At 37.7% G+C, this 26,173-nt stretch overlaps 2 protein-coding genes across 3 annotated transcripts in view; one reads left to right on the top strand and one right to left on the bottom strand.

Annotated features, from left to right (window-relative positions):
• Nucleotides 1-26,173, top strand: part of LOC141326852 (uncharacterized) — a 269,935-nt gene that overhangs the window by 131,605 nt on the left and 112,157 nt on the right. The window lies entirely within an intron of this gene.
• Nucleotides 1-26,173, bottom strand: part of LOC141341529 (uncharacterized) — an 85,409-nt gene that overhangs the window by 2,441 nt on the left and 56,795 nt on the right. Inside the window, exon 3 of the mRNA XM_073846414.1 lies at nt 9,304-9,949. Within this exon, the coding sequence (XP_073702515.1) occupies nt 9,304-9,949 (646 nt within the window). The remainder of the gene's footprint in view (nt 1-9,303; nt 9,950-26,173) is intronic.

Raw genomic sequence — 26,173 nt, 5'->3', positions numbered from 1 at the left:
AAAAGCTCGCATTTGGATCTATCCACGCTGTCGTCGAGTCCCAATTGTTACATGATCATTCTTATCATAAATCAGCATATTAAAATGATTTCTGAAGGATCATGTGACACTTAAAACTGGAGTAACAGCTGATAAAAATTCAGCTTTTCATCACAGGAATAAATTCTATTTTAAAGTATGTTAAAATAAAAAACATTTTATATTGTAAAAACATTTTGCAATATTACTGTTTTTTCCGTAAGCCTTGATGAGCATAACAGACTTCTTTTACTGACCCCAAACCTTTGAACGTTAGTGTGTATATATATGGAATATGTTAATAAGTTTCTTACTTGGCCAGTTACAAACAAAAACTTGCTTGATGATCAATTTTGTAATGTTTTATCAATTCCATATCATTACTCCTAACTAGGAGATGAGACCTAGTCTTAACACTTAGGAGCCTTTATGAATCACAAGTCTAGGAATAAGAGTAAAATTACATCATTCTTGGAATTTTGACACACTTAAGTTTACAAAAATTTTACTCTGAGTGGCTTTATACATACGGCTCAAACATTTGATGCTTCAGCAATATTATTCAACAGCTCTAGAGATCATTCCTGTTACAGCAAGCACAATCTAAACCTGCCTGATGCTTTATAACCGTCAGCATTATTTAAGAAGATTAAAGAATCAACACCAACCTGTTTGTTGTTCAGTATCTTCTGGATCTCTCATCTTCTCTCTGTCCTCTTCAATAAACTCAAATTTTCAGCTCTTCCTGATGATTTGATGCTCGTCTTCACTTGTAAACTGATGGGAATATTCCAGCATTTATTGCTGAATGTGTGATTATTGTGGGAGGAGCTTCACTGATGATGTGATTGTTGTGGGAGGGGCTTCACTCAACATGAATCTCTGTGTGGAAAAGCCAAAATAACAATGAATAGAGGGAACCATTGTCATGCCAACAGCTGATTGACCTACAAAGGGACGTCACATTTCCACCAATCTATTACTTGGAGCTCTGTAATTTCACAGCTGGACCACCAATCTCAGAGCCTCAAATGATTCAGAAATTGAAAAACATCAGAAAAACATTCAGAAATTGAAGGTACATCCCAAATTGCAAACTTATGCACTATTCTACAGTAGTCAACATTTGAAGTGAAAAAAAAAAAAAATTGTAATTCACCGAAATAATTTATGGCGCTTTTCCACTACACAGTACCAGCTCGCCTCGGCTTGACTCGCCTCGGCTCTGTTTGGTTTTCCACTGTGTAAAAGTAGTACCTGTACCTCCACAATAGTACCTGGTTGTCATAGCGACGCTGCAGGAAACTGCCGTGATGTAATCTTCTACGCGACACACACCCGCTGTCTGCACCTCCTCGTTTGACCACGCCGTATTCTTCCGAGTTGCCTTAATATGTAATGGATTGGATGTGTCACTCAATCTCTGGCCAAACTTTTTAAAAATGGCGGGGTTATTCTGGATACTATTGCTGGCGCGTGCAATGATGACGCAGTGAATAGTGACGATTCTCTCTGACCAATCAGCAGTCTGCTGTGTTTTCACGTCACGTTTAGTATCGCCTCAGCTCGCCTGGAACCTCGCCGGAGGTGGTACGAAAAAAAGTACCTGGAAGCCAGTACGGTACAACTTTTACACAATGGAAAACCAAACAGAGCCGAGCCGAGGCGAGCTGGTACTGTGTAGTGGAAAAGCGCCATTAAGTCAGTCTGGCCACTTGTGTTTACAACAACATTGCAAAAAACATCCATTTGAATGAATCATTGGACATATATTTATATATATATATTAGGGGTGTGACGGTTCACGGGGATGTATTGAACCGTTTCGGTACGGCCTGTTCGGTTCGGTCCACTTGCGTACCGTTTCGGTATATATATTTTTTTCATTAAATAATATACATTTATTATTAGCGTGATATTAAGCGCAGCGGAACAATGTTCCTAGGCGAGTTTCCGCACGGACGCTATTGAGTGACGAACAGTAACACTCGCACCTTGGTTAAGGTGCGTCAAAGAACAAATACAGACATATAGGGTATTCTATACTCTTTTGGTGCGTTCCGATCGACAGGGTCCCTACGCAGTGTTCACTGCTCCCTTCGCTGACAATAATCGCTCATTTGGAATGCCCTGGAACGTCATCAAAGCAAATTAACGGCAGCGTCAAGCAGATTATGATTTAACAAATAAATATTGTAATTTATTTTACTTTCAAATTTAAATACATATAAAATACATATAAACGTATGTATCTAAAAAAAATACAGTCCAAATGTATATGTTTAGACCGTTAACACATTAACAGATTTTTGTGGTCTTATTTCACGCACTTTTTTTCCCCACACACAGCCTATATTTAACTATCCTGTGATAACATTAAATAAAACAAGACAGAGCTTCACCTCACCAGTTTTACTTTCATTCATAAAATACAATATGCAAATGTAACATGAATCGCCATAACCATTCATAAACACTCTAATTTGTATAATAATAACAACATTTATTGCAACCGCTTCATTTCAGAGCCTTAAAAAAATATTATGTAAAATATCACCCAAATGTGTCGCTTTTATTTATTTTATGCAAGAATTCTATTGTGTATTGGCAGCTTTTCCAAATAAAGATTTTGTAAGTTCTTGTTTTTTTGTACCGAAAATGAACCGAACCGAGCTCTCCAAGACACTGTACCGAACCGAATACAATTTTAGCGTACCGTTACACCCCTAATATATATATATTTTATTTTTATTTTTTTTTTTTGCACAATGGCTGGAATTTATTCATCCTAGGGTTGGGTGATTAATCAAAAAGTAATCGAAGTCGACATTCAGAACCTATAATCGATCAAATTTTTCCAGTTCGATTATTTCAATTACTTTCTCTTTAAAAACACTACCGTATGTGGAGTCACGTGACCCCAACTCCATTACGTTACGTTATTCTGCCGACATGTCCGTGCCAAGCAATCACAGAACGTTCCCCTAACGATCCCATATGGTTCCCATTTGGTTATTTTTTAGGGAACCACATGAGAACGTTCCTAGAACATTCCCTGTAGGTTATCTTTTTAGTAACCTATAAAGAACATTCTCAGAACGTTCCCTGCAGGTTATTTTTAGGTTTTAATTTTATAGTTCTGGGAACCAAAAACTAACGTTGCCAGAACATTCTGGGAACCAAAAATTGTTAGCTGGGTGGAGAGCTTAAACAGTATTTATACAGTAAAAAGTATTTACAGGATATACAAGAGTAATTTTATCTAGATAGAAAGAGATGCTGCTTATTTCCTACTTTTAATATGAAAAACATTGGAAAAAAAATTTTTTTCCAAAAGTGCAAGTTATTTAATTTCACTAGTTTAAGAAAAATGTGACTTTTCATTTTAAATAATAAGACTTTTCAATTTCAGTTGTTCAACACTGATGTTCAATAAATAATCATAGATAGTAGATAGTAATACATCCTTCATTCATTCAAAAAAAATAAATCTCTAATATGTGATCATATTTACTGTACAAAACTGGTCAGTGAACTATGAGGACAACAATAAATAAATATTATATCAATATAATTTTATTAATAAATAAAATATTCATTCATTAATCTTAATCGAGTTCAAATGTTCAATTAATTGAGATTCTAATTCAGCCATTATTCAACAGCACTGGAATATATACTTTATCGCGTTATAAAAGTGACTATAACAAATTTGATCTGCCAAAACATACATTTCAAAAGAGAAATAGCAGCAAGACTTGATATCAGTCCTTTTTACATTCTGTATTAGAAAAATTATCCCTTCAAACATCGAAACGATCATTCAGAGGAACAAACAAAACAGGTTTTAATGAAATTAACTCGTTTTCCTCTCGTGCTTGTTGCTGCTGTTGTTTATTTTAACGTTATTCAGCTGATGAAAACAAGACAGTGTCTAACTGAGATGTACTTTTCTCGTTTGTGAAACTATTTATCCTGAACAACTCCGTATTTAACTCATCTTTTATGAACGGAGGAACATTAGACACAATGTGATCGTTTTTGCCGGTTGAAAGAAAGGGCGTTTCTGGAGTAAAAGTTTCCTTTCTGCACTGAACACACGCTATCTATAACATTACTACAGCACTATTCATATTCATAAGAGCTGGCCATTATCTCAAATTCGCTATCCTCAGATTTAATTAAACAAAATAAAACTTGCAGGACAGCAAACAGCAAATAATAGAGGAGAAGAGGACTCACCGTAACTCTAACACTCGCGCATGCGCATTCCGAGCGAATCTCACAAGCGCTGAAGAGTGAAGCCACAGCGTCACAAGCCCCGCCCTCTCCAAACAATCCAATGGGACGCGGGACAAACTGAAAAAATCGAATTACAATTTGTATATTTCTTAAAAGAGATGCTTTTTTTGATAATTGGTGGGGTGGGGGTTATCATGCTGCCAAAAAAGTTTAGTTTTAGTTCATTCTTTTTAATTGCATAACAGAAGCAGGTTATTAGACCAACTTTTTGTGTGTATATGGTATTTCCCCATATATACTTATTAAATTAATCACCATAGTTTGCTCTAAACTCTACATTATATATATATTTAACAAAGCATTGAATCTTTCATTTTTTTTAAATTTACATATTAGATATTTACAGTCAATCCAAAACATTTGAGTTAATATGCAATCTTATAAAACGGTTATTTCCATTCCTCAATTGTGATTGGTCAGCAGCTGTGTTTTATTCACGATACAGCACGGCTACGACCGCTTCACTCAACGGTTCTGTGCAGAGCCATATAGAAAGAGAGTTATAGCTTTGATCTCGCCGCTGCGCGGTCACAATTTATTAACCCCACCACAGTTTTACATTCACATTGGCGTATACACCAAAATGAAACATTCAACTGCAACACATTAATATAATCAATTCAACAGTGCCAATTTTATATTATTTTAATATTCGTTTTAATTGCAGTGTCATTTACATTTTATGCAAGAAAAAGGGAAACACTGTCTTACAGAAACAACAAGGATGCCTACAGTTTTTAGATAATCACTTTGGGTGTAATTCATGAATGTTAAAAAAAAAAAAAAAATTCGTTCAACGTGAAAATAAACTAATTGTTTATCTTTACATATGCATTCGGGTTGCATGTGAACATCTCGATGTGAAACTTTGGCTAAGCAAATCAATAATAATATAATAAACTAATAATATTATTAACAGTAGTAGTAGTAAAATAAGACTGCATATATGGGCCCAATTAATCAATTACTTTTTAACATTATTGCAATGATTCTGGAGTGATGGTGCAAAAAATACGCTGCGCAAAATGAATGAACCTGAGTAAAAAGGTTTAAATGAACAGGAGTTAAAATTCCAAAATATTTCTGTGAAAGTAAAATAAAGTCAATATTAAACAATTTGTTAAAAAATGAAGAATATAAATAGGTAGGTAAAAGAAAAAATATTGAAAGCTAATAATTGCCCGCCCCGCCTAAATATCGTGTATTGGCGATTGACAAGCTGACGATCCACGCGATCTGACAAAGAGGTTTATTGGCCAGCTCTAGAAATTCATAAATGTTTGTTTTACAGGAACCCAACCATAGCCTTGAGGGGATCAGGAGAGCCATGAAACACTAAGAGTGTCAGCATCATAATGAACGGTGCAAACATCATAAAAGAGGCAGACATTGACATGACGCAAGCTGTGGAATTCCTGTTTGCGGTCTATTTTCTTTTCAGTGTGCAATACCCAGTTGCCATTAAGCACGCAATGACTTTTATTGAAAAATATATGCTCAAAATAAGGTGTCGCCATGACACAAGAACATCAATACCTGTACTAAAAATGTACAACCAACTTGTGTTATAAATTGTGTAATAGATTGTTCATGTTTTTGTTAATGCATTGTTTCTGTCTGCATTGTGGTGTGTATTTCTTACTTTAAAGGTACATGTAAAAATTAGGTTAATAGTAAAAAGTTAAATAAATTAAACATTTGAATGCAATGTAATGAAATGTTTACTTGTTTTAAAGGAGTACACAGAGATGCAGTGGTAAGGTCCACCCACTGGTCCAACGACGGTAGCCAATGGCACGGCAGAAGGATTCTCGCGTGTTTCTGTCTTTCCTTTTATGCAGCACAACAAATGTTAAAATAAATACATTTTCCTATATGCATTACCTCTAATTCATCTGACTCCAAAAATGAAAAGGTTTTAATGATATTTAAGAATTTAGTAAGTCGGTGTAGGTGTTTGAAGATCCTTGATTTAACTCTCTAGTTACTTTACTGGTTCATTCGGATTCTCATGTCGCTCAGGAATATCACATCTGCCGTTTGCGTATTCCACGATCACATACTCACCAGTCTTGGTTATTAGACAAAGGTAATTGACCCATACTTTAGATGGCCGCTCCTATGCTTGCTCATTCTTAAATATCTTTGATTGGTCCCCATAGATCTTTACACACTTGAATAAAGCAATATTATCACGACCACTACTATAGATATAAGCCGACCAACATTGCTTCTCTAATAGTAGTTTTGGTTTGGTCATGCCATGATTTCTCATGTACACTTAACTAAAGTGATATTACAATAAACAATTCCCTTTTAGCCCTTACAATCTAAGTACACTTGAACTAATACCAAGTGTTAGCCAGATCTCTAAATATACAGTTGTTGTGCCCTATGCTCCATCACAACTGGATTTAGTCTGTTACTAACCTGATGCAGAAATGCGGTAACAAGGATACTACATAATCTACTAGAGTTAATAAATTCAGAGCAATCAAGATAAATTCAAACATAACAATTTACTAATCAGGTAATCGGAATATCAATTCAATTTTCAATTCAAAACGATATAAAAACATTGATCTTTTATACAAGCATTCAATAATACAAAATGAGAGGATTCAGAAGTATCATCTGATAGTGAGAACTTCACACAGCAATTGTGCGGGAGATCTGTCTACAGATTCACTGAACTCTTGTTGTTTTCCCTTAAAGATCCAGACAAGTCCTGAAGTTACCAAATGGTGTAGTTTGTTTATTGTAAGGATTTTAGCATATCAAGGATATCACTTCTGGGGGCTGTGAGTACGAGGTGAGAATTTCTCTTCAATATCTGTGGGAATGGTTATCTCATTTACATGCAGACGGTGGTTTGTGTGAAAGACCTGGGAGTAGTCTGGATCTTGATGGCTGTTTGTCCTATTGTTAAGAGAATGAGACCCCTTTACCAAAGACACACTGAGACCTTTCAAATGATACCAAACATGAATTGTTACATTCTTGTAAACACTGTTTGCTTGGTGCTTTCTGTATTGCCCTTGGTTCAGAAGGAAAGGAGGGGGAGAGAGGGTAGGGGAAGTGGATATGGAGAATCAGGTGTGATCTTTCTATCTCTCTCAGTGGGGTGTGCTCTTGAAGTGAGGAAGTTAGGTTCATGAGACAGAGTTCCGACGTTGCTTCCCGTTAGATTTCTTTGTGTTCTAAAGCTGTGGCCCTCCTCCAGTTCAGCCAAATGGTATCAGCCTTACACAGTTTTAAAAAAAATTGTAATTTTGCTGTCTTTTTAATAAAGAAAATTTATTTTTAATATCTGTTTTTATAAAACAAATTAATACAGATTTTGTTATAATTTCTTATCCAGTTCAAGCTTTTTTTTTTTTTTTGTAATAATAAAGAACCCTTTATGGTTCAAAAAAGAACCATTTGGCTTAGATTTACAGAACCATTTGGGGTTCCATATATGAAGCACTTGATAGAAGCTTTTCTGGTTCTAAATAGAACCATTTGTTTTAAGAGTGTAACACAATGCACCAAACATGCGATAAAAGGTATTTGTTGATGTCAATCAGAGGTTTTGTTCTAACTAGCCGCAACAGTGATATGTGAAATTTCTATTTTCAAATGTGGTTTCTATTTCCGTGACAGAGAACGACAATGATGATCTCAGGTACTGTGCTTTATTTTTTTGTTGAATGTGTCTGTGAGTTTGACTATCATTTTGCATGACCTTATAGCCATACTGCAAGCAACAATAGATACGTTTAACTCAGATCTATCCATCTAAATTAAATGTAAGGAAAGATTAAAACTGTGAACTCGATGCAAACCAACAAACGTATTTCGTAAGAAAATATGCCATGAGTCAGTATGTACATTTAATAATGTTTAATAGGTTTAATATTTATGAATTCGATTACAAACTTATAAGTAGACAAGCTTTTGATTGGCTGTAATTTTTGATTATGATTTTTGATAGTCAATCTTCCAAATCCTAACCCATGTTCAAAGCAATGTTAAAACAAATGGGGAGTTTTTTTTAAAATTATTATTATTATTATTTTTTTTTAACAAGTTAATGTGTGTGTGTGTTTATGTGGGTGCTGTGTATATTTTTGCTATCTTCTTGTGTTTCTTAGCTTGGGGTTGTGAAGCACTTGGTGCAATGTGAGTTGTATTAAACTGTGATATATAAACAATTTAGGAGCAATGATTTTATACGGTATATGAAAGGAGCAGCATATGCACACACACACAGACTTCAACTCTTTGTTGAAACAGAAGTAATGTATTAAGCATAAAGGAGATAAACTTAACCTAAAGCATTAATCTCATCAGGCCAGTATTGATCTAATACTAATACCAACGTTGGTATAGACACTATCGACATTAGGATCTATAGGCAAACGTATTCAATCGCAGTCATGTGAGGAGTAAAATGTAGTTTATTAGACAAAAAAAGCTTAATTGAATGATATAAAAGCGAAAAAAAAAAAATCAAGCATAATAGTTGCTTTTGTTCATGGCTTTTAGATAATAAAACTGAAATTATAAAATTACTTTTCCAAAGTTCAAATACAATCAGCAGACCATAAAAGTTGTTGATGAAATATAAAAAGTAAAGATAGCAATGTAATAATAAAAAAGTAACATTCAATCAGCATTTAATCAGCAAATACAGAGTATTATATAAAGTCTCAACTCATAAGATGGCGTCTGTAAAGTTATAATGATATTTCTATTCTTACAATCCTGCTGATTAAATGCATTGAACATAATATGAAACTCAACGATAGCACAATGATATTTTGAATATAACTTTGTTCACTGGTCTTGGGAAATATCTTTGAGTTGATCTGAATCTCCAAGTATTTTTGTCTTGTCATTTGAAATGGCAGATTTATCCAGATGATATTTTATTGCTCGATTCACTATTGGGTCACATTAGATGAGGACGCTGCATCAGACCTAAAGTGATTTAATTACTGTGATATCTTTTTGTATGCTCACGTAGCGCAGAAGATTGGTTGAAACACTTCCCACATTGAGTGCAGTGATACGGTTTCTCTCCAGTGTGGATCCTCTCATGTGTTCTCATATGTCCTGCATGGATGAATGTCTTGTCACAGTATGAACACATGAACTGTTTGTCTCCAATGTGCATTTTCTCATGTGTTTTCAGATGTGATGACTGATTAAAGGTCTTATTACAGTGTGAACACATATAAGGTTTCACGCCAGTGTGGGTCCTTTCGTGTGTTTTCAGATGTGGCGACTGACTGAATCTCTTGTCGCAGTGTGAACACTTGTAAGGTTTTTCTCCAGTGTGGATCCTCCGGTGCAGTTTTAAACTGCTTGCTGAAATAAAAGTCTTTTCACACTCAACGCACATGTAATCTTTCACACCAGTATGTATTCTCTGGTGCATTTTCAAACAACTTAGTAATGAAAAACTATTTCCACACAAATCACATGAATGTGGCTTCTCCTCTGAATGAACCATCAGGTGTGTCTTCAGTTCTGAAGCTCTTAAAAATGTTTTCCCACATTGATCACATGCGTGCAGTTTCTCTCTAGTGTGGATGATCATGTGTACCTTAAGTCTTGACGATTGTGAGAAACTCTTCCCGCACTGATCACAAGAGAACGGTTTCTCTCCAGTGTGAACTCTCATGTGAACATCATGATTATATTTGCATGGGAAACTCTTTCCACACTGAGTGCAGGTGAAAGATTTCTTGGCTCTTCTTTTCTTTAAACCTTTCTGTTTAGGTTTTTCGCCACTTTTGACTTGATTTTTCTTCTCAACTTCACTCAATACTTCTTTCTCCTCATTGTCTTCAATCAAGTCTGATATAGAAGTAAAAAAGTGAATTTTCAGTAACTTGTTAAAACACACACACACACACACACACACACACACACAATATTGCAAGGGTATAATAAATTGAAAGGGCATAAATACAAACCCTGTTATAACAGCAGAAAGTAGCATTGAAACATTCTTATCATTTTAATGCAATTTTATAAATTCTACGTCCCTGATCGCATGAATCAGGTACTCTCATGTTTCTATAAGAAGAACTATTAAATATGTTTGAACAACTACATGAAGGATCTGAGGATCCTCAAGAACAAACTGTGCTGCCTAAAGAGAGTGTGTTCCCAAATGATTTGGGTTCAGGTTAAAGGGTGAACAATGAAAACAGCGTATAAGCATACGATGCTAGTGGCACAGAACAGCATACAATGCTTACGGATGTTATACTCTCCAAAAATGGAGCTATAGTGTGACACGGAGGAGATGAATTGTTGAATTAAGTTGGTATTTTTGTTTTCCTTCCGCACTAAAAGTATCCTCGTAGCTTTGTAAAATTACCATTGAACCACTAATGTTCCTGAGCCTTGATATTGTTAGGATGCTTGGAGGGTCAGAGCGCTCCCAGAATTCATAAAAAAAAAAACTTAATTTGTGTTTTGAAGATGAATGATGGTCTTACCGGTTTGGAACAACATGAGGGCGAGTAATTAATGACAGCATGTTCATTTTTGCTTAAGCTTAACAATACGAAAGAAAACTCAATATGATACTCGCAAGTCGGCATTATACTGTGTGTGCAGAGAAAAGAGATTTAAGATATGACAAGAACTAATGTGAACTTGTAAGTTGTTTTAAGCGGGTTCTATGGGTCTGGAGGAGGAGTTTGCTATATTTTTAGCAGCTCTTTGCATCCTGGGATGGGGCAGCATCTGGAGCTGAACTGTTCTCCTTTTTTGATCAGAAGTTTTGTTGGACTCACTTGAGGGCTTGTTGTTTGGCCATTGTTGGACTGTTCTTGAAGTTGTGAAAATTCATCACTGTCTTTGTGGCATTTTGAACCATTTAAAGTGCTCCTATTATGCCTTTTCAAAAATGCCTTTTCATGTGGTGTGTCATGTAGCTGTATGCGAACATAAACTACCTGCAAAGTTAAGAAGCCGAAAGTATACGATAAATAAAGTTACTGTCTATCACAAAAAAGAATCTGTTCACTTTTTCTTAATTGAGTTTCCAGGAATTCACATCTTTTTCTGTTACGGCCACACGTCACAAAGTTAGCTCGCATGCTTACTTAAAATTTGGAAGTAAAATCTGTCATTTAGACACTTGTTAATGTGACCAGTTTAAGCCAGGAGTTGTTATGGAAAAATAACATTACAACTTGCCAAAAATGCACCTGTGACAGCCACAGTGTTAAGAATTCTGCCCATTGCCATGTTTCTGTTCAGCAAAAATAAATTTTTATGTATGTATTTATTTGAGTCTAAATGTTTTACAGTGTCCAAGACTCTCAGCTCTGGCAAGCAAAGTTTCGTTTTGTTTTTTTCTCTCTGTCTGCAGGATCTAGGTTTGTGGAAGTGGTTTGAGGAAGTGGAAAAGGTGTGGCAAGCTTGTGGCATCAATGTTTTGATCTTAATGCAAACAATGAGCAGTATGTTTTAAGAGGTCTACTGGTTTCTCACGCATAGCAAAGACCACAAGGGCAATGACAGCTGTAGTGCACTTTAATTCACAATACCATGCAGAGAGGATGAATTTTCTAGATGTGCTTGTTATCGATACTGTACCAGCTCTGGAAACCAGTCTGTACTGTAAACCTTCTGATCGTAATACAGTACAACCCTGTAATATGCTCACATGTGTAACAGACACATTGGTCCAATCAATGATTATTGTGAGGGAATTCTCCCAGTGCTCACGATTAGCCAATTCGGGCCCGGTTCGACTTTCTCCATAGCATTTTAAAGTGTAGTTTCTCTAAATAATTTAAATAGATCACATATCTGACCATCAGCTTTACGATAGGAATAAAGAACGGGGATTCGCACACTGCTCGTGCACAATGAAAATAATGCGCTTCAGTCATATCTTGCTGATAACCGCTCCATTTAATTTGTACATGAAGTTAGTGGTTTCCATTACAGTTGGAAAAATAAATATATCCCTCCCACAAACTACACAGGCAGGCAAACACAACCTAACTCCTCTAGAAAGATGACACAGATAAAGACAACATATGCTTAGTTAATGTATGTGAGTGACAAATACAAACTTGTAAAGATGTTTATGTATATTTGCATACTAGTTACCTCACATATATCCCTGTTGTGTTCAGAAGACATAATCTATGTGCCTTTTAATCATTGGATGGTTTATTTGATTTTATATCGCTTGTTTTCAGGAGATGAAGCTCCTCTTTGGCACATGCATACTGACGCGCTGGACAGAGTGGCTCCATCTGTGTCCTTCGTGCTGAGAGGTGTCAGTCATTTCGGTAACACTTTCTATGAAGCCCATATTTTTAATACATTATAAGAGCATTTCTAACGCATTATGATGAATGTGTAATCCATTATAAAAAACGTATAATATCTTATATTATTTCATTAATAATCAAGAGAATGGTTAAACAATAATACATTATAATACTTGAGTATTTGCGGTTATAACTTTTAAGATTATGATTATTTATATAAATCTAAAGCTTTTGTGACTATTATTTAGTTATTTAATTTGACCAAAAATGTGACCAAAATGGGGGGTGAGGAAACCCTTTTTCAGTTTCAACATATGCCCCTCAAAAGATTCATGCACAGTCCTGCACTTTTGCACATGCAGAAGGAGTTTGTTTCTATGTATTCTGTACTAGTTTGGTAAGTGAGACTGTAAAATGTATGGATGTGCTTCTTTTAGTGTGGTGTTTTCAGAAAGCAGAAATATTTTCTTAAAAATAGTGTATTGTGTGTTGGAAGAGATATTTTAAACTGATTGACAGATTGATTGATGGATAAATTAATTGTCCACACACACACACACACACACACACACACACACACACAGTGGTGTGAAAAAGTGTTGGCCCCCTTCCTGATTTTTTTATTTATTTTAGTTTTCTGCATGTTTGTCACACTTTAATGTTTCAGATCATCAAATAAATTTAAATATTATTAAATAAAACACAAGTAAACACAACATGCAGTTTTTGAAACGCTTTTTTCACACAGGGCCATGTGGGTCTGGGTTCCTTCATTTAAAAAAACCTTCATCTAAAAACTGCATGTGTTAACTTTAATTATCATTTACCACGATACAATTAGTTTCCGATCCCTCTTACTCCTGTTCACAGTGGAGCGAATTTGCACCTATTTCCGTTCAGACATGTAGAGAGATTACTTTAAAATTGAAACCTACTTTCTCCCCGCTCGACATTATTCCATCGCGTTTTTTAAAAGAGATTTTTGATACAGTCGGTTCTGACATTTTATCCATTATTAATAACAGTCTGTCTACTGGGACGGTTCCAGCTTGTTTTAAACTTGCGACTCTGACCCCACTTCTCAAAAAGCCCTCACTTGATGCAGCAAATTATGCAAACTATAGACCCATCTCCAATGTGCCTTTTCTAGCTAAAATTCTTGAAAAAGCAGTTTTTCTCCAGTTGCAAAATTATTTGCAAATTAATTCTATCTCTGACATCTTTCAGTCCGGCTTTAAAACCTTGCACAGTACTGAGTCTGCGTTGTTAAAAGTCTTCAATGATATTCTAACGACTACAGACGCAGGTCATACTATGGCATTAGTGCTGTTGGATTTGAGTGCAGCCTTTGATTTTGTTGATCACAGGATCCTTTTATCTTGGCTTGAACACTCCATCGGCATTTCAGGCACAGTTTTAAAATGGTTTCAATCTTTTCTTTCTAATAGAACTTTCTCTGTTAGCTTAGGTACTTTTTCTTCCTCGTCGGCTCGGCTCACTTGTGGTGTTCCCCAGGATTCGATCTTAGCACCATTGCTATTTTCTTTGTATATGTTGCCCCTGGGATCCAGTAAGTTCATCAGTAAGTTTGGGATATCGTATCATTGTTATGCAGATGACACACAACTCTACATACCAATAAAACGCAACGACAACTTAGCGTATAAAAGATTAGAAGCCTGTTTGCAAGAAATCAAAATGTGGCTTACGAATAACTTTATGCTGCTTAGTGACGAGAAAACCCAAATCATTCAATTTGGCCCAAATAAAAATGTAACTGGCAATTCTGTTAATCTTGGCGCACTTACTCCCTTTCTTACATCAGATGTCAAAAATCTTGGATTTCACCTGGACAGTAGTCTCACACTAGGAAAGCAAGTGAACACAATAGTTAGTACCGTTTTTTTTTTCATATTCGTCGATTAGCTAAAGTTAAACCTTTCTTGAGTAGGAAAAGTTTTGAAACCATTATTCACGCTTTCATTTCCACTCGACTCGACTACTGTAATTCTTTGTATGCTGGATTACCTCTCTCTTCTATTTCTCGCCTTCAAATGGTCCAAAATGCGGCTGCCCGTCTACTCACTGGTAGCCACAAATGAGATCATATTACACCTATTTTACGCTCCCTACATTGGCTGCCAGTACGCTATCGAATTGACTATAAAATCTTATTATTCGTGTACAAAGCTCTAAACAACCTAGCCCCGAGTTATCTCGTCGACTTACTCACCACCTACAATCCGGTCAGGTCGCTTAGATCCCAAGACAGTCTTATTTTGCGAATACCACGATCTCGCTTGCAGCGCAGGGGTGACAGAGCCTTTGCAGTAATTGGTCCTAAATTATGTAACAATCTGCCATTACCCATTAAAACAGCTTCCTCATTGCCGGAATTTAAATCTTTGGTAAAAACGCATCTCTTCTCCTGTGCTTTTGATTGTGTGTAAAGGGTATGTACTTTATGTGTTTTTATATAGATATTTTTTATTCTTTTTTTTTTTTTTTTTTAAGTTTGTGCAGCACTTTGGCAACTAAGGTTGATTTTAAATGTGCTTTATAAATAAATTGAATTGAATTAAATAAATAATTAAAATGTACTGACCCTAAACTTTTGAACGGTGGGTGTATATATATATATATATATATATATATATATATATATATATAGCTAGCTTTAGGGTCCCCAGTGCAGTCTACTCTGCATCCTGTCGAGGCCAGGAGAAGAGCAGGTGTTTCTTACCGTGGTTTAGCAATGGTTATAGGAGGAATATGCTGTTGTACATGTGCCTTGCTTTGCTAGAAATAGACGTTAACTGTCATGTATAATGTGCTTTAGTAACCATTGCAGCCAAGACTTGAGCTGAAAAGCAAGCTTGAGCTTGCGGAGCTGAAAAACAAGGTTGTGTTTTTTACGCTTGACTTCGATGTATGTGCAGATCAGGAAGTTCTGTATATGTCCACACATGTAGACAAAGGACAATAAAGCTCGACTTGACTTGTTAAGGAGACACTTCTTGTAACCCTGCTGATGGGTAAAGACCCCTCTGTTATGTTGATTGATTACATTTGGTGATGGGTTTAATCTTCTCTAAGCAAAGTCTTTGAGTAAATAACTTTCTTCATAACCTATTATCTGAACTTTTACTCAAGTTTCAAGAGCTGGACCTGACAGAGTATAGCAAGGACACATCCAGGATTTCTAAGCAGACGTCAGCGCTCTCAATCTGAAGGTGAGGATGAATCTTTTGATTTTGCAATTGGATTTTGTTGAGGTGTGTGTTGGAGTACTTTTTTTTAAGCAAGCTAACAGATTCTAAGACTTACTGTGTTTCTAAACTAAATGTGAAAAAGTTTATTTCAAGTGATGTCCTGCGTTAGGTTGCATACTGTAAAATACTGCACGAATTGCATTGCAAATAGGTATTTAAAACATTGATGAATGTTTCATTGTGAAGATCAAGCCAATCTTCCTCTGTGTGAACATTTAGAAGTCGGAAAGAGCTTTATTACCAAATATGTTTACACTCACTTGATGACAGGAGCTTCAGTGCAGAAGAAATATAGAAATAGTGCAAACATACGTGATAGTACAGAACTATTAAGAATTATATAGTAGAGATGGAATAACACTAATATAAGAAAAACTGAAAATTAAATTGGTAATCCAAACATTAAACCGTGCCATCATCATTTCTTCCGCAGTTTTGCACAGCAGAAAACACAGCCATTCTGCTACAGTTGTATGCAAAACCAATTACTAACAGACCAGCCAACCAGCCTAGGCTGCTTTTAGCAGTTTTTTTTTTTTTTTTAGCATTGTTACCACCAAGTACTGGAGATAATTATTTTATATTCCAAGCATCATTTCATTCTGTAATGCATTTAAAATGTATGTATATAAAATGTTATGTTTAAAACATTAATCACATTACGTTATGCAATGCATTTACAGCCTTCTGGGCAACATTAACCCATAAATACACCTGTGCAAAGATGGCTTTGGCTGACACTGATTTTGATATTTTTGAATGAGTGCCTCTAATAGCAATACATACTACAATGCAACTATTAAAAATGGTTAGCTAATAATTATAAAACTAATAATTATCATATTGCAAAACAATTATAAATAAATAAATATTCTGGCTTTATTGTTCAAAGTGTTATTTCATGGGTTCGATTCTTGTAACTGAGATGTACTATTTGATATTTAACATTACCCCTAAAATTTATCAATTAAAACATTAAAAATAGAATAGACCACATACTGCATTGATATGAAATAATTACATATATCTGTACATACACTACCAGTCAAAAGTTTGGACACACTTCCCCATTCTCTTTGATGAGGAAGTGTGTTCAAACTTTTGACGATGTACTTTTACTGGAGTAAAATTGTAATATAAATATTTGTGCTTTTATTCTGTTAAGACCACTTGGCTCATACAGTGATCATAACATTAAAGGGAGACCACACCGATCGCTACATTTAACAAACGTGTTTATTTAACAAAATAAAAGATGTATCAGTAAATGTAATGGTTAACCAAAGGTGTAGTGTTCGTCAGTAGAATGAAACGTGTGGTGAGCGGAGGTAAGGATGAGGAGCGAGGCAGCAACCAGCCGCACGGACCGACGGCCCGAACAAGAGAGAGCGAGTGAGACCCCGGAAGGCCTCTTTTAACAGGTCCTCCATTAACCTTCATGGCCACGTTACAGCTCCACCTGTAGGACTAGGACAGACAGACAGACGGCAACCATAAAACACAGACAAACGACAAGCTGCACAGCAGCACGGCAAAGCCGGTCGTGACATCACCCCCCCTTTAAAGACAGAGACCCATCTTAATGGGACTCTGAAAAAAACATCAAGTTCCCACAATAGCCGCAACAAAATTATACAAAATCAAAAATTAATATTGAAAATGAATAAACTAATTTAACTTACATTCACACACAGGAAAGACTAATTCATTCATACCACCATCCCCAAGTGCACCTCATTCATAACAGGGCAACTGGACCAACAGTGACCATCCTCACCCACTCCACCTTTACCACATCCTGCAACCAGCAAATCCCGGTACCATGGACAGCTATTTAAGGCAAGCAGAACAGACACAGATTGAGCAGGAAAAACAGACACCATTAAACTGACTCATCTGGGGCGCGAGAGAGTGCATCAGCTAACACATTCTCCACGCCGCGGATGTGCCGAATAACTAAACGAAGAGGTTGTAAAAATAGTGCCCAACGTAAGAGCCGTTGGTTCGTGGAATTCTTTACTGACTGGAGGAAAGTGAGGGGATTATGGTCCGAATAAACCACGATTGGATGTAAACCCCCACCCACATAAACCTCGAAGTGTTGAAGTGCCCAAATTAGCGCCAAAGCCTCCTTTTCAATAACGGAGTAATTAAACTGGTGTTTGTTGAATTTGCGCGAAAAATAACAAACAGGTTTATCAACCCCATTCTCATCGCTCTGTAAAAGAACAGCACCCGCCCCAACCTGACCCGCGTCAACCTGCAGCTGGAATGGCTGATCCAATTTGGGTGCTGCCAAGACTGGCGACGAACTCAATAACAACTTGGCATTTTGAAATGCCTGATGACACTCGGATGACCAAACAAACTTAGCTGTGCTCTTCAATAAATTGGTCAGTGGGGAAACAACCGTAGAAAAGTTGCAACAAAAATTACGGTAATAACCGATCATACCCAAAAAGCGCATCAATTCTTTCTTTGTGGCCGGCGGGGGAAAGTTATCTATGGCCACAACCTTCGCATTTACTGGCCGCACCTTACCTTGGCCAACCACCTTACCTAAATAAACGACAGTGGCCTGGGCGAACTCACATTTGGCAAGGTTCACAGTAAGAGTTGCTGCCACCAACCTCTGGAACAGTGCACGAATACGTGCCAGATGGTCACCCCAAGTATCGGCGTAACAGACCACGTCGTCTAAATACACGGCACAACCCTCCAACCCTGCAACTACCCTGTTCATGAGACGCTGAAAGGTTGAGGGGGCGTTCCGAAGACCAAAACTCATCCTAGAATAAGAGTACAACCCAGAAGACGTAACAAATGCAGACACCTCCTGCGCTCTCGGTGTTAGCGGTACCTGGTAATACCCCTTTAACAAATCAAATTTATTAACGTACAGTGCACTACCGACCTGGTCCACACAATCCTCAATACGAGGCAGTGGAAAGGAATCGGGCTTTGTCAATGCATTAACCTTCCTATAATCTGTACAAAACCTATATGTTTGATCTGATTTTTTAACCAACAAACACGGTGATGCCCAGCTAGAATAGGATGGTTTGGCTAGACCATTATCGAGAAGATATTGTACACTGGCCTCCATACTTTTACGCTTCTCCAGAGGCAGTCGATAAAACCTCTGCTTAACCGGGCGGGCACCCTGTGTGTCAATATCGTGCTCGATTAAACTTGTACAGGTCGGAGTGTCAGAAAATAAAAACGAAAATTCAAAAATTAAAGACTTTAACTCATCAAGCTGTTTCCCACTTAAATGCCCCAACATACTATCCAGTTCAGCCAACTTCTGTGTGTTATTCAAGCACCCATGTAAAACCGCATCGTCCGGAAACTGCACCCCCTCCTTAGCTGCCACCTGAGCGACGTTCGGCAGCCCCTCTACTACAGCCAATCCTACAGGACTGTTTGCATGATCACTCGCCACCCCCGGAGATGAAGAGTAGTACGGCTTCAGCAAATTAATATGGCAAAGCTGCGTTGATCTTCTGCGTTCAGGAGTAGACAACAAATAATTTGTCTCAGAGACTTTACGCATGATCGTAAAAGGGCCCGAGTACTTCGCTGTTAAAGGCGAACCTGGGATGGGCAGCAACGCTACTACCTGATCACCAGGATTAAACACCCTGGCCTCTGCCTTGCGATCATACCGCTGTTTCATTTTGTCCTGAGCCGCACTCAGATGTTCACTAGCCAACTTCCAAGACAAACATAATTTACGGCGGAAACCATTAACATAATCCACCAAACTGGCAGGGGTTTTTGACTGGTCTAATTCAGTGTTCAAGACAGACAAAGATGTTCGTACTTTGTGACCAAAAACTAAGTCATTGGGACAAAAGCCTGTGCTTTCTTGAACAACCCCACGGGCAGCCAACAAAAGCCATGGTAAAGCCTCTTCCCAATCCTTCTTCATTTCAACGCAATATGCGCGTAAGAGAGATTTCAAGGTTGCATGAAAACGTTCAAGCGCCCCCTGGCTTTGAGCATGATAAGCACTGCTCAAATTGTGCTTCACCCGTAACAGTCTCAGAGCAGCCGCAAACGTCTTGGAGGTGAAGTTCGAACCTCGATCGCTTTGAATTATCTTCGGGATACCAAAAACAGAAATAAAGTGTGACAAACATTTCATAATGAACTTTGTAGTTATTGCCCTTAGAGCATATGCAGCCGGATACCGTGTCGCCTGGCACATTACTGTAAACAGATATGTACATCCAGTTTTAGATGGAGTTAAAGGACCTACACAATCAATAATGAGGTGTTCAAACGGCGTGCCTACGGACTGAATGGGCTGTAAGGGAGCAGGCTTGATCGTAGTATTTGGCTTCCCTGCCACTTGACAAACATGACAAGTTCTCACAAACCTCATTACATCCCGCTTGATCCGTGGCCAATAAAAATGTCGTAGTATATGATTATAGGTCTTTTTAACACCAAAATGTCCAGACTCTACACCATGTGCGGTTTTTAAAACTAAATTGCGATACTTTTCAGGTACCACAACCTGCATCACCTGATCCGCTGCATCAGGATCAACACAAGATGACCACTTTCGGAGCAATAGACCATTTTGCACAAGATAACCTTTACCTGGATCAGCTGCAGCTAGAGCAAAATATTTTTCCAGACTCTGATCTTTTCCTTGAGCTTCAACCAGCTCACCATAAGACAACGGCGCAGGTAATTCCGGAACAAACAAACTAGACACAGATATCTTAGACCCATCAGATGGTGAATCTATCTGTGCGCGAGCCATTGCACGCGTCACAGCGCAGGCAGTAAAAACCTCTGGAAAATCTTGCAGACACTTATCTGGCTCCTCTAATGGCAAAGGCATGACAGTAACCACAGGCGGAGGAGACACTAAACACCCACCCAAATTATTGCCCAAAATGATATCAATGCCATCTACAGGTAAAGAAGGTCTCACAGCAATTGTAATCTCGCCATTTACAAATCCTGAAAATAACTGAACTCTGTACAAAGGCACCGGGAAAGACTGAAGGCCTATTCCACGGATTAAAACAAACTTTCCAGTATCTGAAACAGGAGAAAATGGCAGAACCGAAGCACAAATAAAGCTCTCTGAGGCTCCTGTGTCCCTCAAGATTTTCACTGGGACTCTGTGCGCATCCCCTACCAGCGAGACAAAACCGTCACTAATGAATGGCGCATAGTTCGACACATCAGACACCCCAGAAGTTTCACGCTCACCCCTAAACACAGCTTCAAGATTTTTCTCCTCACCAGCATCAGGCTGAACAGCATTTAAAACCTCCGAACTAGAGAACTGATCCTTATCAAACACAACAGGCTTATCTAAATGCGCAACAGAAGACACGCAACCAACAGCTTTCCCATTTACAGTTCTAACCTTATTTCGCGCACGCAACACTGGACACTCTCGCTTCCAATGTCCTGTTTCCAAACAATAATTGCACTTCTCACCGGCAACCTCAGTCTCCCGTGTTTTATTCTTCATTAAATTATCAAATTTAACACGACCTGAACGATATTCCCTATGGTCATATTCATAACGTGGAGAATACTCACGTACTTTACCTTTGTGCGTCAACACAAAGCCGTCGGCGAGAACAGCAGCCTCCGCAACAGTCTTAACTTCATGCTCATTCACATAAACAGCAATTCTCTCGGGCAAGATATTTTTAAACTGTTCCAAAATCAGCAAATCTCGTAGCGCATCAAATGTTTCCACACCCTCAGCGGCAAGCCATCGATTGAAAAAACTACTTAAATCTCTTGCCACTTCGGTATGTGTTTGTTTTTCACCTTTTCGCCAGTTTCTGAAACGTTGCCGATAAGCTTCTGGAACGAGTTCATAACATTTTAAGACTGCCTGTTTTACAGTGTTATATTTCTTTCTCTCGGCAGGTGCCAAAGCCACAAACGCCTCCTGCGCGTGACCCACTAATACAGTTTGCAAAAGCACTGTTTTGTCCTCATCATCCCAATCACGATCAGTGGCTAGGTTTTCAAATAAAGAGAAAAATATATCCGGTTCCCGTTCGTTAAATTTTGGCAGGAACCTTATCATACCCGCTAGATCTGACTTACCGGTAGATGTATTACGATCAATTTTCCCCTCAGAAAGTAATCTCAGTCTAGTTCTTTCTACATCTCGTTCCTGTTCTTCATTTCTAAGTTTTTCTAGTTCCAACAAACGGTCTTTCTCTTTTTCTTGCACTTCCAAACGTTTTTGCTCATTTTCCTGCTCTAAACGCTTTTCCAGCATCTCTTGTTCCTTCACCAATTTAAATTGCTCAAATTCCAATTTCTTTTGCTCCAACTCTAATTTCTTTTTCTCCAATTCTATGTCCATTTCTATCCTCAACAGTTGTTTTTGTTGTTCAAAGGTTAAATCGCTGGACTTAGGCTGCATTTTAAGCTTAACGCTAGACTCAGGAATATCAGCAGTATCGTCAGTTTGTATTTCTGGACTAGGACTGATTGGGGTTACAACAGGCAAAACCTGCTTCTCTTTTAGGAACTCGCGAATAAAACCCACAAATTCTTTCTTCTTAGCAGATTTAAGCACGGCGGGCAACTCGATTGCGTAATGCTCGGCCACCTTCAACAATTGTTCCCTGGTTAACCCTACTAACAAACGCTCAGACGGAGCTGCTAAAAACTCCTCCAACATGACCATCGGCACACTTTCCAAACTACTACAAAACTAACCAATGTACAAATACCAAAACACAATTAACCAAAACTTACTCTCTTTTCCCATCACATCCAGCCAAACCGGTTATAAAGTCGATACAGTTCAGGTAACCAGACAGACTAATGCTGGAGCATCCCCCTAAAATTTACCCCCCTACTATTCTACCCTATCTTCACACCAAAGTCCAAGAACAAGGATAATTTACTCACCCATACCGCTGGAGTCGTACTGTCCCGACAAAGTCACTCCAGCCGGTGCTCCACGGCGGTGCCCTCGTTCAGACCTCAGTGACAGTAAGCTAGACCCACAACGCCGAGGCGCACTAATTGGGGATAAGACATAGCTCCACAAAATTTCCTGTCCAGCCACCCAAACTGCTACCGAACTTTGTTCATCGAACGGCTGAAAGAAAAACGCTCTTTATCTAAACTTACACTCCTACAAACGCACACACAAAATCAGTGTGGCTCTCCCAAAACAATCCACGTGCTGATAGTAGACCCAACTTACGTCACTCATTCATAAATCGGCAGGCCTAATATTACGTCACGCAGCACTACACACGCTAGTAGCCTACTACTAGGAATTAAAGCAGCCTAACGTTACTTATCAAACTTAGAAACTAAACGGACGAGCCCCCATATGTTAAGACCACTTGGCTCATACAGTGATCATAACATTAAAGGGAGACCACACCGATCGCTACATTTAACAAACGTGTTTATTTAACAAAATAAAAGATGTATCAGTAAATGTAATGGTTAACCAAAGGTGTAGTGTTCGTCAGTAGAATGAAACGTGTGGTGAGCGGAGGTAAGGATGAGGAGCGAGGCAGCAACCAGCCGCACGGACCGACGGCCCGAACAAGAGAGAGCGAGTGAGACCCCGGAAGGCCTCTTTTAACAGGTCCTCCATTAACCTTCATGGCCACGTTACAGCTCCACCTGTAGGACTAGGACAGACAGACAGACGGCAACCATAAAACACAGACAAACGACAAGCTGCACAGCAGCACGGCAAAGCCGGTCGTGACAATTCAAATTCTTTATTTGTTTACTCTATCCACCACTGCATAGGTGTCTGATCCACTTTGAGAGGAGAGAAATGTCGAAAATAAACTAAAAATGTTTATTGATACCATTCTTAGAACATTATCCCCTAACATTCTAATAAAGTTTCATATCACGCTAAATGTGGACCTACATTGCTCAGATGTCAAATTTCGGTTGAAAGTGAAAACCCAACCTTTGTTTGATGTCAAGCTCCAGTGTCATTAAATATCCCCCCCCCCCCAAAAAAAAAAAAAAAAAAAAAAAAAACAAGCACTGCTCTTATCTTCAAAGCAAGTTTATTTATATAGCACATTTCATAAACAGTGGGACATTCAAATTATTCAAATGCAGTTTTAATAAGAAAACATTGATTGTTTTGTATTATTTGATTAGTCCATTATGACTAAATCCATTGACCATGTTTGTTTGGGGTCATTTAATATAATCCTTTTCTTGCAGTGAAATAAATCGGCTCATGATGGAGTGGTGCGTGAAGATTTGTACATATTCCCTGATCTTCTTCAACATTCTGTTCATTGTAAGTAAAACACATATTTTCTTGTCTATTGGTTAAACACTGTCTCCTTTATTTAAAATGTCATGTAAATGTAAACACGCGGTTTGTACGGTCATGAAAACCCTGGAATAGTCGCTTTTAAAATGGCCATTGCCTGGCCTGGAAAAGTTTTGGAAAACCCAATGAAGCCAGAAAGTTTTGGAAAATTATTTCTCAAATCTCTGTATAAAATAATATATTTTAATTGGGTCATAGCTTCATTAGCTTTTGCTGCAGATTACGCTTTCATAATGTGACAACTTCTCACAAACATTTGATATTATCTACATTTAATTTAGCATGCAGGTGTCAGGGTTATGGTCTTGTTGTTCTGTGTTTTACTCCTGTCTTTGGTCCTAGGTTTCCTTATATGTTTGTTTTCCTTTTCTTGTTTGGTTAATTAGACCTGTTTCTTTTCTCCCTGCTTACTTTCCCTGTGTTCATAAGCCCTGGCCTTTGCTCTGTTCCCTAGTCTCACGTTGAATATGTTATTTTGTAGTTTATTTCTTCTGTGTTCATTCAGAGCAAAATACAGGGTGCGCAGTTGCACCTTATGTCTGTAGGCAGCCTGAAAGGTCTACTTCAATAAAACATTAGAAAAAAAAAACAAAAAAAAACAAGAGGTAGTGACTTTATAACAATGTTGTTATTCAGTGATGATGAATGTGATAAAATGATGATTATTGTGATCAAGTGATGAAGTGATGATAATTTGAGTGTTTTTTTTTTTTTTTCAGGTGGTGGGTTTTGCACTAGCTGCTTTTGGTTCATGGTGTGCGTTCATTGCTACAGCCATTACAGCTTCAAAAACTGGTTTGTCCTTCTGTTGTTTCTCATTTGAATATTCTGAATTACATGATATCTACACTAACTCTTTCAGTCTGTAAGCTTCTCCTTGTCTTGACATGTTCTATCTGACAGGTTTGATATTTGTCGTCCCCGGTACTCTGATGATGCTGGTCGCTGTCGGCGGCAATTATGCCACATGTAGCCAAAAAAAAACTGCTTTAAATGTGGTGAGGAAAATATTCATTACAGATGCATCATACTTATTCATAGAGCAGATATAACACAAGATTATATGTGGAGAATTTCATTTGTTGACATTGGAACAAAGCTGTTTAACATTTACGAGCATTTACATTCACAAGCTGTAGTGCATTTACTTTAAAATACAATGGGAAAAGTATTGTAGTGGAATGAAAAATAAGTTCTGAGTGAATGACCCTACTAAAAAGTACTTAGCAAATACAGATGTATTGAATAATACAATAGAACTGAAAAACATTGGCAACAAATTCGAAATCCTGACATCAAGGAAACATGTTTTAGGTAGCAGTTTTAGCACAAATACAGATTAATGATACCACCACAACCACCAGTGTCTGCTTTACAATGAATTGTCGATTCCCTAACACATTCAGTGCGCCCCATTTACCAGATGCATCATTTTAAGTAATATCAACAGCAAACAATAGAGCAGATAATCAACTATCTAGGATCATAGTACTCTATTAAACGTAAAAAAAAAAAAAAAAAAAAAAAATCCATCACACCTTTAGCTTAGTATTGCTGCTCTGCTTCCGTGGGAGGATTGTGCATCAGATGTCACAATGAAAATGCAAGTTTGTGAAACAGACTGTCCTAAATTGTTATATTAATGCCAGAAAGCCGATGTATTTGGTAGCTGTATTTTTTTTAATAAACCATTATATTTTATGAATAAATAATTTTTTTCTGGTTAGGAGGAAGAGCTTTGACACAGTTCGAACACTGGCCAAATTGCTGCAAAGAGCTAGTCTTAATTTGCCCATTACTTGGCAAAGGACAAGGGAATAAGCAGGATAATCAACCTCTTATGATGCATTAAATGATTTTAAAGCATTACACCCACACACACACACACACACACACACACACACACACTTCATAAGTGTACTGTTCAGTAAAAAGACACCAACAGCCAAGTGTAT

This window comes from Garra rufa, chromosome 1 (assembly GCF_049309525.1).
Source record: "Garra rufa chromosome 1, GarRuf1.0, whole genome shotgun sequence".
NCBI lineage: Eukaryota > Metazoa > Chordata > Actinopteri > Cypriniformes > Cyprinidae > Garra > Garra rufa.
This window is presented reverse-complemented; position numbering and strand designations above follow the sequence as displayed.